Source organism: Thunnus thynnus, chromosome 6, assembly GCF_963924715.1.
Source record: "Thunnus thynnus chromosome 6, fThuThy2.1, whole genome shotgun sequence".
NCBI lineage: Eukaryota > Metazoa > Chordata > Actinopteri > Scombriformes > Scombridae > Thunnus > Thunnus thynnus.
Genome location: NC_089522.1, coordinates 19132217 through 19147957, shown reverse-complemented (window position 1 = coordinate 19147957; position 15741 = coordinate 19132217). Strand labels below are relative to the sequence as shown.

The window sequence follows — 15741 nt, the reverse complement described above, 5'->3', positions numbered from 1 at the left end:
GGCAAATCTGCAGAGCCATAAAGATTTACACCCTACAAAAAAGGTTATAGACATGTGTTAGGAAAGCAAAAAAATCAAAAAGGACAGTTTTTGCACTGTAATTTCAGATATAACAAAGGAATTATAAGTCCGTGACTGGGTAATCAGTCAAACTGTTTTAATGCCAGCTGTTCCATCATGGTTACTGCCTCAACCAATAATTTGCAGGCTTATGTGAACACAATACTCCATGAGAGGTATACTGATGGGTCTAAAAAGCCAGAGAATGGAAAAACAAGTAGTGCATTTTATGTCCCAGAGTTGAAAGTTAAGATGACCAAGAGAACAACTGACCATCATTTGCAATCTTAATATATAATTATGAGGCTAGAAATTGATGCACAGATTTTATGGGTACCAGCTCACGTAGGCGTCCAAGGAAATGAAACATTAGACCTTGTGGCCAAAAATGGATTAAAAGCAAATCAAGTAGAGGTGGCAATGCCAATAAGTAAAGCAGAAACCAAAGTTTTCATATGGAAAAAAATTAAGATTCAAAGACAGAGGTTATAGGATAAAGATACTAAAGGAAGGCATTTGTATCAGATCCAGCAAGAAGTCAGAGAGGGAAGGTCACTGGGGAAAAGAAGGAAAGAAGAGTGCCTGATTAGGAGGATTAGACTGGGACACACTAAATTAAATTCATCTCTACACCTCATTGGGAAGCATCCAAGCAGAACATGTAATGTCTGCAATCAGATGCAGAGTGTGGATCATGTAATTCGTCTCTGTCCTAAATATGCAAATGAAAGAGAGAACATAAAGGGATTAAACACATGGACATTAAAACAATCTTCTCAGATAGCTCTGGAAATTTGGTTTTAAAGCATGACTTCACCTGTCTACAAAACACAGGACTGATAACAAGGATATAAGAACAATGTAATACGACAGTTGGTGGCGATAATGCTCCGCTCGGTTGCAATTCACCATTAAAAAGAAGAAGAAGATTATGTTTTATCCAACATCTGCAAAATAATGGGGATAATGATAAATGAAAGGTTAACATATTATATAGAAAATAAAGGATATATATCTAAATACCAGTGTGGCTTTAGGAGAGGAAGAAATACTACAGTATGGATCCAGCTTTATGTTTAGAACATGAAATTAGAAAAGCATAGGTAAACAGAGAAAGTGTATAAGTGTATATGATATAGAGAAGGCATATGATATGATGTAGGGAGAAGGATTATTAATCAGACTTTGGAAATTAGTTATCTAAGGTCGAATATATAGATGGATTAAGGACTTTTTATTAGCAAGATTAATACAAGTCAGACTAGGAAAGAACTATTAAGGAAAACTTGTTGAAAATGGAACACCTCAAGGAAGCATAGTAAGCCCTTTATTATTAACCACAATGATAAATGTTTTATTTATGGAAATAGAGAATGGGACAGAATTTTAGCTTTTTGTGGATAATAGGGCAATTTGGAAGAGGGGAAGAAATTTGGAATTCATTGTAAAGAAACTGCAAGGGGCTATTACGAAAGTAGAGAAGTGGTCAAATAAATGGAGTTTCAAATTTTCAAGAATTGGTAGTGAGATGAAACTAAATTATATAATCAAGAATTGGAGAGAGTGAAACAAGTTTTTAGGGTTATGGTTTGATGAAAGAATTACATTGGCTGTACATATTCAGAAAGTAGTGGACAAATGTAAGAAAGTACTAAAGGTCATGAGGTGTTTAGTTGGAAGCAAATGGGGGGCACAGAAATGTGTTGAAGGCCATATACAGTGGATTAATTAGATCAATATTAGATTACAGTTGTGTGGTTTATGGATCAGCAGCAAGCACATCTCTCTCAAAAAGTTAGATAGTATTCAGTATCAGGCTTTGATATTATGCACAGGTGCATTTCAAACAACCCCAGCAGAAGTATTACAGGTGGGAAAGGGAGAAATACCACTAGAAATGAGAAGGATACAGCTATCACTGAATTACTGGGTTAATTTACAGGTCCATAGTCAAGATCACCCAACACAAGACACTTTAAAACCTTGTTGGGAAAAGGAGAGAAGAGAAACAAAAAGCTTTGGATGGACAGTGACACAGAAAGAAACAGAAATTAAAGTATTTCAATTAAACTTAAGTCCAGCAGTACCATTGCCAGCAACACCACTTTGGATATTCTCAGACACCACAGCAGATTTTACAGAAAAGAACAAGGATAGGGAGTTTATTTATAATTCACATACCATACAGGCATATATTGATAGCAAGCATCCAGATCTACACAGAGTTTAGTTAAAAAGGAGTAGCATTTATTGTTCCAGAGTTTCATCTCAAAATAGGGAAAAGTATCAGTGAGAAATTACCAATTTACACAGGACAAATGCTTGCAATATTGTTAGCGGTGCAGTTGATAGGGTGTACAAGACCACTGAGAGCAATCATTTGTTCAGATTCAAGCTCACAAGCCAGTTTACAATACAGTCATTCAGACAGCAGACCAGGCATTTTGATAGAAGTACAACAAACATACAGAATTCAAATAATTCTTACAGTAATAATTTTTATGGGTCCCGGCACATACCAAAGGAAATGAATTGGCAGATAAGGTTGCAAAGGAGGCCACAAAAAAATAATCACATTGATTTGGCAGTTAGCTTCAGCAAGGCATAAATCAAGAGCATTATTAAGCATAGATTGAAGGAAAGGTGGCAAAAGCAATGAAAGGAAGAGAGGAAAGGACGGGGGTTTTACAGAGTTCATAGGAAAGTGGGAGAAATGACGTGTGCAGGAAGGAACAGAAGAGATAAGACAATATCAAGACTTAGATTTGGACACACTGTACACTAGTACAGTACACTATTAAAAATAGGTAAACAATACAGGTAGATGTGAATACTGTGGGCAAGAAGAAACAGTAGAGCATGTTATGCTACACTGTCAGAAATATGAGGCAGAAAGAAGGCATGTGATTCAAAACCTCAGAAAGATAAAAATACACTTTTATCTAATAGATATTCTACAAAAGAACTCAAGAAATGGGCGTTATCGAGCCCTATTCCAGTATCTTAGACTAACTAATTTGATTGAGAGGATATTAGTATTTTTTTAATGAATCTTGTAAATACTAGACTTTTTGATCCACGCTCCATACTGTACCAGCTGGTGGCGGTAATGCACCAATTCGTTGTTTGTCAACCGCCAATAAGCCTCAAAGAAGAAGAATGGTTTCCAACGGGTGGACGTTTGCAGACTAGCGACACACACCGTCCTGACCATGGAGTCACAGGTATGATAACGTTGAACTGCCTACTTGGTTTTTTTTTGGTTTCCGAAAAGATAACATACCCTGCAAATATACCTATTATTTATATGAAGATGTAAGGTTATAGTTAATTGTTGTGTTAATTACGCTGCCACTATTTCTGTTAATAACTTAATTAACTGTTAGCTAGCTGTCAAGTCAGGCTAGCGAATGGACATTGATTCGGTTGTTCTTGCTGTCAGCTGGTACAGGAAGTTCTTGGTCATGATCATAATCCGTGAACCATAGCTAGAAGAGAAACTAGCTTGTTCACTTGGGTACTTTGTGTATCTCGTAGCAATCACTTGGTTTATTTGCATAACGGCTAATCAACGAGCTTCTGTGTTTGTTTTGTTCGTGGCAAACAGTGTAAACTGTGTTATCTACGAACTTATCTATGGCTGGCTAAGTTAGCTTCCCAGCTAGAAAATGAATAGGGCATTGTCCGCTGTGAGACCGCTTGTATTATTGAAGCGTAGTTTGAGTTATTCTGCTGCATGTTGTCAGGTGATGAGCAACCCCGAGGAAATTGCCAGACTCTATAGAGAGCACAGCCTCTTCCCTTCCTTGAGTAGGGCAGACGTGGGACCTGTGATCACCTCTCAGTATGGAGGCAAATACAGCAACATCTACACAGGTGGGTGTCTGTGCCATACTTAGATGTTAAGATCTCTGTATAGTCATTGATATTGATAGCATTTTGTTTATTTTCTTCTGCAGAATGGAGCCAACGTGATCTGGAGAGGAATGAGAGTGTCAAGTTTTGCCGGCAGTACATTGTATTTCACGATGACAAGTCTGTGGTCTTCTCTGGAGCCTCAGGAAACTGCACTGAGATCAAAGGAGAGTATGTAAACATTTTGACATTTTATCTGGAGTGGGTTTGAACAAATTCTCATAGACCTAACCCTAAGCGAAACTGAGCAATGTCAATGTGTTTCTCCTGACAGGTTGCTAAGTAAAGATGCACCTTCAGGAGAAATGAAGGCTGTCGTCAGAGAGTGCTCAGTCAAAGGAGAGGACAAACAGTTTCTCGAGGTTTGTGGCTCTCTTTCAGCTTCATCTGCATCATGTCTCTCACCTGACCTTATTTCTCCTTGCTTTTTTGTTTCTCTGCACATCAATATCTCTGTTGTTCACAATTTTCTACATGTGGCCTGTGTTGTAAAACCTCACAACTTTATATTTTGAACCCAAGATCTTTTACTTGTCTACTTGTCTCTCTGTGATGCTCCAGATCTGGAGTAAAAACATCAAGATGAAGAGCATCAATCTAACAGCCCTAAAGAAGCATGGCAAAGTCTATGAAGATGGTAAGTTATCTTGACAAACAGGTTAATTGAACTGTATTGTTACTTCCTCAAAGTCTTTCTATTCCTGCTGAAACAGGTTTTTGGGGCGGGACATAGCATGATAAGGGATTAATCTCAAGTGTAAATTAGTGGGCTGTCATTTATAGAATGAATTGCAGTTTGATTCAACAGTATGGGTGTTGGCAGGGTTGTTAAAAAATTAGTGATCGTTTTATTGGTTGGACCTTTAAGTTTCACCTACTCATGCAGCATGGTGCCTCACTAGTGCCCATTTCATGGGATATTTTTCTGTCATTTGAATTTACTTGTGGCAGTCCAGGTAATAACCACAGTGTATTTTGTGTCCATAGAGCAGTTTGGCTGCTTAGTTTGGTCCCAGTCTGAGACCCACCTCCTGTATGTGGCAGAGAGAAAGAGACCCACGGCAGAGTCCTTCTTCCAGGTGTGTAAATAACACTGGATAAATCATCATTGAATCACATAGAGCACTGAACTGCTGCACTGCTCTCAATAGGTTGAAATTTTCAAGCATGTTGATTTTCACTGATGTCAAAACTGGGGTTGTGTTCAGCACTGCCAAAAGCTTGTTGTACAATGTTTGTACAAGTTGCTACTGAAGAGTTTAAGAATGCCATTCTGAAATTGTTAGATAATTGAAAACAAAACTTAAAATACATATGATTATTTATAATTTCCTCTATTGTACACTGATGGTTTCAGCAGACCTACATCCCAACATACCCATCAAACTGGATCAAAAATATCTCGAAGGTTGTCGAAAGGAATCTTGTTGTTTAAAAAAACAAACACACTTGCAAACAGCTGCAAGATTTTTTCATTGTGAATGCATCTGAGGTATTTTCCATCACACCACAAAAGCAAAATACCTTGACATCGCTGATCACTGAGATACAGTATGACCAAGAGCAGTACAGCACTAGTTTTCTGTTCTACATGTGATTTAGTGTTGATTTACCATTTCAGTGTCATTAATAGTTAGCCCTGATTCAGCAAAAAAGTAACTACTAACTGGTGTTTTGTCTTTGTCTTGTTTTCACTATTATAGACTGAGTCACCGGAGCTGTCTTCTATTGGGGATGACGAGGAGACTATGAGAGTTGACAAAAAGGAAGCCGTCAAAGTGATTGCAATTAAAAGTTTTGAAACACAAAACTATTTCACTGTGCCAAGTTTTAATCAAACATTCTCAGATGACATTCCTGCCTGTCTAAAGTTGTTGTGTATTTTCTTTTGTTTTCCTGCAGGGGGAGCAGTTTGTCTTCTATGAGGACTGGGGAGAGACACTAGTTAGTAAGAGCTGTCCAGTGCTTTGTGTTTTGGACATTGAGAGTGGCAACGTCTCTGTGTTGGAGGGAGTGCCTGAAAATATCTCACCAGGACAGGTGGGTACAACAGTTTGTGCAATGATACATGAGTTTATTTTCATATCTGTGTACGTCTAGTGTGCTCATACCCTCTTGATCTTGCTGTTTCTCTCTCTTTGTCTCTCTCTTTGTCTCTCTCTGTCTCTGCAGGCATTTTGGGCTCCAGGTGACACAGGTGTGGTGTTTGTAGGCTGGTGGCATGAGCCTTTTAGACTTGGCCTCAAGTACTGTCCCAACAGGAGGTGATTACTGTTCACATTGAGCAGAGAGAGTTAAAAGGTGGACTGTTCATTAGCTAATACCAACAGAATGTCCTGTTTCCCTTTTCTCTGTCAGGTCCTCTTTGTTCTATGTGGATCTTACTGGTGGGAAATGTGGTAAGTGATTGTTTGTTAATTGAAGAAGTGTGCCTTATTTCTAAAGGTCATTCAGCTAAATAAGATATGATGATAAATGTCCATCCTGCTCAGGAGACATTTCAGTCAGTTGTAATGTCCTGTTAGCTATCATGTTATTACATGATCAAATAGGACTTGTTTACCTTTTTGTGTTCAGCATTGTAGACAACAACATGATAAAACATGACAAGTTAAGCACCAAACGTTCACAACTGTGATCCTTGATTATGATTAGGAATATTTTTAGGATTGAACTATTGCACCTGAGTTAACCATTTCACACTGATTCATGAATTCCCCACCAGATAACTGGTCTTGTGTAAAATCGTTATATCTACCATATTAATATTGCAGATATTCATGTGTATTGTATTTGTTGTGTCCCTCAGAGCAGCTGTCATCAGACACTAGCGCAGTGTACTCCCCCAGGCTGAGCCCGGACCAGTGTAGGATTGTCTACCTGGAATGTTCTGTCTATGGACCACACATGCAGTGCAGCAGGCTGTGCATGGTAATACAGAATGAAGCCTCTTTGCCACATGAGACATGTTTATTTTCCCTTCTTTACTAAGTGCACTGTCTTCCCTGAAAAGAACAAGTAGGAATGGATGTTTCTTCACACAGTGCAACATCTTGTGGTTTTCTTTGCTGTTGGCATATAGAGTTGTTGAAGCAGAAATACATTTATCACTCAATAAATGCATTTGTTTTCTTATGCTTACCTCTGTGCTGGTTATTTCTAGTATGATTGGTATACAAAGAAGACCTCAGTGGTGGTGGATGTGGTGAAGCGACCAGGAGAGGGTAAGCAATACTTAGTAGCGACATGAATGCAACCTTCTTCTCTAGATATTAATCTTAAAATGAGATTAAGATGTATCTGTGTGTATTGGTATGGCTTTACAGATGGCTTTACTGGTATCTACAGCTCTCAGTTGTCCCCTCATTGCTGGTCAGCTGATAGTCAGCGTCTTATCATTGCTTGTCCTCAACGCAGCCGCAAGGTACTGTCAATTCCTGGGAAATGGCATGTTATTATGACAAAAATGAGATAATAAAGCTTGGTATTTTTTCTGATTAATTTATATTTTGCATTTGAGAAGTGTTTGGACTGAGAACATTATAATCATTCTTTACCTGGTAAAAAAAAAAAATGTCATTGTCTCTCTTGTAGGACCTATTGATGGTGGATATAAGCACAGGGAGCGTCACCTCTCTGACTTCGAGTGAGTCACTACATACATTTGTCAGCCTTGGTGTTATTCACGCTCAGGTCTAGACAGTCTTGTTTACGGATATTTGCTGTTGACAGTTTTTAATGGCTGATTTGTTCACCATACAAGTGTTCTGGGACTGCTTGAAAGTCAAGCTGTGTGTGTAATGATTTTTTCTGTCTGTAGAGTCTGACATTGGAAACTGGTGTCTGCTGAACATCGAGAGAGATCTGATGGTGGTTAGCTGCTCCTCTCCAAACTGCCCTCCGAGTCTGGTAGGATCAGTATCTTAATTCGAAATGGCCTTAATTTGAGTATTCAAATTTTGATATATATTACACACCAAGTGTAGCGCTGCATTCATTGAATTGACCTGGCATTTTCTGGGATCGGGGTGGGGGTGTGATGTCATTTCTATGTCCAGAGGGTGGGTTTCCTTCCAGCCAGGGATTCTCAGGAGGAAGTGGTCTGGGTTACTCTGGAAAACGCTCAGACGTTGCCAGATATTGATTGGCAGATCTTGACTTTCACCCCTCCTCCAGATGAAGACAACAGTCAATACCGTAAGAATAAAAATTCTGTACTTTAGTAGTATCTAGACAGGACTTAAAATATATTGGTTTTTTTCAGTAGACAAAATAGGTTAGAAAGACTTCTCCTTACGCTGCAGCCCAGTACAACACCACCACTATATGATGCCTAAAACATGACCACAGAATTGAATCAACACTTTTCTGACAATCAAAAAAGTGAAAATTATAAGGTCTCAAGGATAAGATTTATTGCACATTTATGGATTTGGATTACATTGGCTTAGACAGGTTTACTAAACTGGTACTTATGTACTATACATGTAAATAGGTTGATAATATCTTACTGTATATTGGACCCATGAAAAACAGCGTATGTAATCTTAATGAGACTAATTCATTTTTCTGTATTCTAGCTGGCCTTGATTTTGAAGCTCTGCTGATTAAACCAAAGGAGGTGACGGATGGAGTGAAGCTGCCTCTCATTGTCACTCCTCATGGTTGGTTACTCTCATTATGGTTGTATAGCCATTTCTTATTTTCCAGTGCAAACAAAATAAACAGGTAGTGTTATAGTAGTGTATAGTTAAAAAAGTAAAACACTGATAGGTGAAAAAATACATTAAGTAGATTAAAAACAATTTTTTGTCTGAGCAAATAGGCACCTTATTTTCTTGCCTACATTGATCACAAATACTTTGTTTTCAGAAATTATTTTCTAAAGACAAAGTATTTGCTATGAACACATCGGTAATTTGTTACTTTATTGACACATGCTTACCCGCATGTGCAGTATTTACTTTATGTAGTATCCCGAAAAAGCCAAATTAATTTTAGAAATAGATTCTATATCTAAATGGGTACACAATATGCTTAAATTCAGAAGTAAGAAGCATGCACTATTAATCCATGCTGAATTTATTTTTAGATTTGAATCTGTGCTGGGATTTGTTTCTGTTAAGTCAAGAGCACAGATAAGATTGGCAGTGCCAACGCTGGTTGCTATGACAATAGTTTCCTTAGTGAGAAAATGTTTTATCATATCCTCAAAATCAAGGTTGTTGTTTTTTTTTTCTTTGTAACAAGCCTCATAATCCTGTGAGATGTTTTCCATATTTTAATTCAACAGGCAATTTAATTTCTGACAGTTATGCCCCACATGACTAAGCACAGAAAGATTATACAAACTGTCAGTCTGTATTTTACATTTAGTTTCTTTGACTTAGGGGGTCCTCATTCGGTGATTGTAGCTGACTGGATTCTGTCTTCTGCTGTGCTGTGCAAGATGGGATTTGGTATTTTACTGGGTAAGTTCAAATGTTAAGGTAAAGTGCTTTTATGTGTGACACCTGTTAAGACTATCATTCATTGATAGGATATACATATACTCTATGCATAAAAGAGGATGAGCAAGGTTCACATCCTCTCTCCTGCAGAAGGGAGATAGTTTGTGGTTGGTTACTTTGCCAAGGTGTCAGACTAGGAAAAGTATTTATTATACATTTCTTTCGCCACTTCAAGACACTACATATTTTTTCCTATCTTGTGAACATTTAGAGAGCTCTCATACTTTAGGAACATGCTGCTTTCAGCTCTCAGCTATAACCAGTCCATCATCAGTGAGAAATGATTTTGAAAACTATGTATTTCATGTTTCATCCATCCTATCCAGGATCCATGGAACATAATTGCATATTAATTAATCTAATTTTTATTTTGAAAATCTTTCAATATTCATTGCCAATAGTTTTGTGATTTGTTTTAATAGTTTCTTTAGTTTTGTTTCATTGGGGATGTAGCTTCTCAGTATATCCATAATCTGTCGGTCTGTTCAGTTGGCCCAGGGATTGAAGCAGCAACCCTCTGGTATCTAAACCTGACGCACTAGATGGTTTGTTACACAGAACCATCTGAGAAGTTTTTTTGTTTGTTTGTTTTTAGTGAACTATCGTGGCTCTATTGGGTTCGGCCAGGACAATGTCCTCTCATTACCTGGCAATGTTGGCACCCAGGACGTCAAAGATGTTCAAGTAAGAGCAAAATGCTGTTTAAATCAATGATAATCAAGTTTTTCCAAGTCATGAAATTGATTAGCTCTAAAAGTATCTTTTGGTCTGACTGGTAAATAATATGATTTCCAGTGTTGCTTTATTGTGCTTTATGTCTTTGTTAATACTGTTGAATTAGTTGGCTTCTATATTTAGTTTAGGTTGGTTTCTATTTGTCATGGTTCATAAGAGTAGCAGTTTTATTTGATTTTTTTTTTTCCCTTATTTTTCTTCCCACCAGTTTGCGGTTGAAAGTGTTCTCAAAGGGGGCCAGTTTGACACGCAGAAGGTGGCAGTTGTTGGAGGCTCCCACGGTGGTTTCCTGGCCTGTCATCTCATTGGCCAGTATCCAGGGTTCTACAAGGCCTGTGTGGGTCGCAACCCTGTCATTAATTTGGCCTCTATGATCGGCAGCACAGACATCCCAGACTGGTACATCTTGGCATGCACATTCCCTTACTCATGCACACATTTGTTTATAATTTTGTGACTGTGTCAGTATTGTGCAACTACACATCTGTGATATTTTATTATCAGTACCCCTGACATTCTGCCCTGACAGCTGTAAGCGAGTGAGTGGGATAAAGGGCGTTTGTCTGCCTCACTGTCAAAGAAGGAAGTCTTCAATAATGCACGCAAACCCTGCACGAACAAAAGACCTCAAAGCCATTCAGGGGTGTGATTTTCTTTTGTCTCCCTGTTGATGTCGAACTATGATTTTTTTTTTTGCAGGTGCATGGTTGAGGCTGGCTACAACTACAGTACAGATTGTCTACCTGACCCTGCTGTTTGGGAAAAGATGTTGAACAAGTCCCCAATCAAACACGTCACAAAGGTATGAGTATTTCTGTGTATGTTTCTTGACTGTGAGTTTATTGGTGTTACTGGTCTATGTATTAACCTTTAGGTAATCTCTCATCAAGGTACAAACACCAGTATTGCTCACCTTGGGGGAAGATGACAAGCGTGTGCCTAGCAAGCAAGGCATTGAATATTACAGAGCTCTGAAAGCAAAGCAGGTCCCAGTCCGGTAAGCAGCTTGTCTTAGTAGCATGTTTTATTGGTTATGTCAGATATGCACTGCGTAACAGGGCTTTTATTGTGCATTCACTAATGCTCTGATGTTTGTTGTTTTAGTTTGCTGTGGTATCCTGGGAACAACCACTCCCTCTCCAAGGTGGATGCTGAGTCTGATGGATTTATGAACATTGCTCTGTGGGTAACTCAACACTTGTATCAGTGACGGTGCTCAAATAAATACATGGTAATGTGCTAATGTTGTTGTTGCTGCTGCCAGCAAAGATAGCAGAATACTACTGTGCGTTGAGGGATATTCTGTTCCTGTTTTCAGGACAGTGTGAGGTCCAATCTAAAGCCAAAGCATTTAAAAGTGCTATCCAACCAGAACACACCTTGTGTAACTGTACTTGTAATCTATCTGTGATTATGATGATTTCATATATGGTGCCACAGTGTCTTCCAAAAAGTAGATGGGAACTAGTTTTAACATACAATTTGAATAAAGGCTGTTTTGATTCCTCAGAAACACATTTTTATTGATAATGTTAATAATTTTTTTCACTACATACACACATAAAATAAAGGGCTTTCCAGTGTGTTAGTTGTGTTTGAGGTTTATATTAACAAAGGAAATTCATTTAATCAGTCTTTTCTCTGCTCACTGTTGCTGTTTGTTTTTTTTTTTTTAAAATCTGCTCTTTTGATTTCATGATACAGTGCACTTAATAAAGTGATTGTGAAAACACTACCTGTGTGTGGAGGCCATTTGTTCAGATTGAAAGGGATTATCAAGGCAGGTGATAAAGTGTTATGACTTCCTTATCATTTCTTTAGTACTCATAGTGAATAAAGGAAGTCATCCAGCTTTGTCCACAGATGAAAAAACCTTTATCTCTCTGTCCTTTCTTATGGTCTGTCTGTACCGTCAACCATTGAGTAATTTTGACTACATACAATCGAAAGTTTTTGTCATGAAGGTCAATACTGTTTTAAAAATATACAGTAGTCTATGATGATGTGGTATCTGTATCTGATGGTTCTCTGCTTTTGACAAGATACGTCACATGTTTTGCATCAGACTGCTGTATATATGACCACTTGCTTTCACTTCTGCATTAGTCAATCTGGTTTCTAGTTCCTGCGCAGACTTTTGGAGCCACTTTTTAAACTGTCCTCTCCTCAGATGGATTAAACATTGCTTCATCTGGCTCCTCGTGAATTTCAAGATGTGTGCTACATCAACGATGGTAAGTAAAATAACATTTGTTTAGACCTTTCCTTAAGTATAATACATTTCACTGCAAGAAAATACTGTACCTACTCTTAATAGTAATAATGACAAATTTTTTTGTATAGCACTTTTCATACATGAAATGCAGCTCAAGGTACCTCATGTAAATTGCATAAAAACATTTAAGGTATTTAACAAATCAAAGGTTGCAAACAATGAAATACAATATTGACAATATTGATTAAAATGTTCAGGGAGATTCAATAAAATAGGCAAGGCAATAAAAATATAAACAGCCTGCTTAAAAGCAAGATTTAAAAAGAAGGTTTTAAAATGTTTCTTAAAGGATTCACTATTGTTACAAGACAAAATGGATCAAGGGTTTTAAAAAGCCAGTGTGATTTTTTTTTTTTTAGCAGTTTGCTGCTTTTTTTAACTGTAGCGTGCATAAGGAAATAGTAATAAAAATGTACTGTATAATACTTGATCTTGTGCAAAATTAAAGGACAGGGTCAAAGTTTTTCAGGTTTGTCTTAAAATAATATTTATGTGCCCATATGAACATCGACATATGTTTTTCTTGCTGTAATCATTCCACCTGTTCATACTGGCTATTAAAAGATCCATTCTTGATGTGCTTTCAATGTAAGTGATAGGGGACAAAATCTACAGTCCTGGTTCCATGCAAGAATGTATTCAAAAATTTATCTGAAGTGTATATGAGGCTTCAGCAATTCAAATAAGTCAAATCAATTGGGTATCTGTCAGATTTACAAGGTACTTACTATAAAGTTTCCTTTTCTAAAGTTTCCTCCACTGAAGCTCAATAGGTAAACTCCGGGGAAACACAAAGTGGGAACTTAATACTAAAAAGACTGTTAATTTGGAAGATATCCACTTGATTTGACTAACTCAGATGGCTGAATTGTCATATAGGCTTTGGGCAAACTTTTGAATGTATTTTTGCACAAAAAGGAGGACTGTGGATTTTGTCCCCCATCATTTACTGTACATTGAAAGTGCATTAGGAAGGGATCTTTTAACAGCCAGTATGAACACCTGGAATGATTTCAGCAAGTGAAACTTGTTTCAATATACATATGGGCACCTGAGTATTATTTTAAGACAGACTTGAAAAATTGTGAACTTATAATTTAAAATGCCTGCTCGATTGTATTTTCTGAACTATCAACAAATACCTGAAATTAATTTAAAATTGATTTCCTTTTTTTCAGGCTCTGTTGAAAAATATCCTCATCCTCATTCAGCTTCTTCGACTAGTGAGCACCATAAATACCATCTTCTTCCCATGTGACACTGATGTGAATACCACTGCAGTAGACTGCTATGAAAGACCACTCATTCGTGTTCCACTTATCAAGTCTTCCACGGTAGTGTCACTCAATTTAAGTCGGACTAAGATACAGCAAGTGGGGCAGCATGCTTTCTCACATGCCCCGAACCTTGAAACTCTGAAAATAATGGACAATTGTCAGCCAGGTCACCTGAGAACTTGGGTAGACCGCTCATGCAAATTGGAGATTCACCCTGATGCCTTCAAGGGCCTAAAGATGCTTAAATTTCTGTATCTGTCAGGAAACAGCCTCACCTCTATACCCTTGTTACCTGAAAACCTAAAAGTTCTCGATCTACAGAATAATAGCATCTTCCACATTATTGAGCCTTTAAAAACTCCACATCTAAAGGAGCTCTATCTCACCAGGAACTGTTTTTATGCAAACCCTTGCAACCGGTCCTTTTACATCAGTGAGAGGGTTTTCAGAGAGCTCCCTGAACTCACAATTCTTACCTTAGGGTATAATAATTTGACAGCTGTCCCTAAAGGGTTGCCACCCTCACTGACGTGGCTGAATTTAAAAGAGAATACAATTACAGAGGTCTTAGAAGGAGCATTTGCCAATCTTACTCTCCTACAGTATTTGAATATAGAGTGGAATTGCCAGCGTTGCGACCATGCAGCCAGGCCCTGCTTTCCTTGCCCACAAAATCAACCTTTACACCTACATCCAAACTCCTTTTATGCTGAGAACAGCTCCATCAACTTCCTAAGTTTGAGGGGAAACTCTCTGAAAACATTTCCAGAGGGCCTTTTCAGACCTTTAAAGAATTTAAAGAAACTGGACCTCTCTGACAATCTCCTAGCATATGCCATACAAAATGGTACCTTCTTCCGCGACCTGAAGGGCCTCACTTGGATTAGCCTTATCTATAACTATGAACCACTGAGGACATTTCGAGAACTGAACCTCTCACCACATATTGGCAATATATCTGGTCTACAACATCTTCTTCTGAGCGGTAACTTCTTCCACAGTCTTTCAAGAGAGAGCCTTCAAGTTTTGTCAAGACTTCAAAATCTAACGACACTTGAACTGAGAATGAACTTCATTAATACTTGTAACTTGAGTGCTCTGGGAAAGTTACCTTCTCTCATTCATATTGACCTTTCCCAAAACATGCTTAATTTCCTTCCATGCTGTTCCAGTCCATCCTCTGAGATTATGACACAGCAAAACTGTCAGAACCAGAACTTATATACACATGAACTTCACGACCCACCCCTTATTCTAGTAGATCGAGAAGTCACACATGGAAGCGGCATCTGGGAATCAAACCAATCAAATGTGCCGGAAATATTGGAGGACAATGTGTTACACTTTTCATCACTATGGGACTTTAAAACCAATTTTTGCAAATATAATCTGACGTTTGATCTGTCTCAAAATGACATTCTGTCTCTTAACAAAGATGTGTTTGTAGGCATGGAAGATGCTGTTTGTTTAGACCTTTCCTTCAATTACATGAGCCAGACAGTGAACAGTGGGCTGTTCGTTAACATGACAAATTTAGTTTTTCTTGATTTGTCATACAATAGACTTGATCTTTATCACAGAGATGCTTTCAGTGAGCTTAAAACAACTCTGAAGGTATTAGATATTAGTAACAATGAGTTTCACTTCAAAATGAGGGGCATGGGCCATCGTCTTGAGTTCCTTCACAACCTGACTAACTTAGAAGTCCTAAATCTGGCAAACAATGGCATTGGGATGCGAATAGATCAAAGGCTGATCAGCAGCTCTTTAAAGTACTTCTACTTTAATGGAAACCACCTATATATCATGTGGGAGCCTGACAACAACAAGTACACTCATTTCTTCCAAAACCTGACAGCGCTCATGTACCTGGACATCTCTAACAACGGGCTGAAATCAATTTCACCAGAAGTGCTGTGCAACCTCCCAGGAAGCATTAAGTTCCTCAACATCAATGACAATCTGCTGA

The 15741-nt window shown here is 38.1% G+C and overlaps 2 protein-coding genes across 3 annotated transcripts in view; both read left to right on the top strand.

Annotated features, from left to right (window-relative positions):
- Positions 1-3144: 3144 nt before the first annotated feature.
- On the top strand, positions 3145-11955 carry apeh (acylaminoacyl-peptide hydrolase). Of its 2 annotated transcripts, XM_067592393.1 has the most exons (23): positions 3145-3284; positions 3807-3936; positions 4020-4146; positions 4250-4337; positions 4537-4612; positions 4963-5054; positions 5679-5753; positions 5878-6015; positions 6148-6239; positions 6334-6374; positions 6785-6906; positions 7139-7199; positions 7302-7399; positions 7570-7621; positions 7796-7884; positions 8034-8172; positions 8556-8639; positions 9366-9446; positions 10081-10169; positions 10429-10619; positions 10920-11022; positions 11111-11217; positions 11325-11955. In XM_067592393.1, the coding sequence occupies exons 1-23, from the start codon at positions 3273-3275 to the stop codon at positions 11428-11430; spliced, it is 2193 nt and encodes a 730-aa protein (XP_067448494.1). In that variant the 5' UTR covers positions 3145-3272; the 3' UTR covers positions 11431-11955. The 2 variants fall into 2 exon arrangements, with proteins under 2 accessions (XP_067448494.1, XP_067448493.1); XM_067592392.1 differs by lacking the exon at positions 3145-3284 and having other exon boundaries at positions 3497-3936.
- Positions 11956-12339: 384 nt separating this feature from the next.
- Positions 12340-15741, top strand: part of tlr9 (toll-like receptor 9) — a 3990-nt gene continuing 588 nt past the window's right edge. The window contains exons 1-2 of the mRNA XM_067593614.1: positions 12340-12454; positions 13674-15736. Of these exons, the coding sequence (XP_067449715.1) occupies positions 12434-12454; positions 13674-15736 (2084 nt within the window). The 5' untranslated portion in view covers positions 12340-12433. The remainder of the gene's footprint in view (positions 12455-13673; positions 15737-15741) is intronic.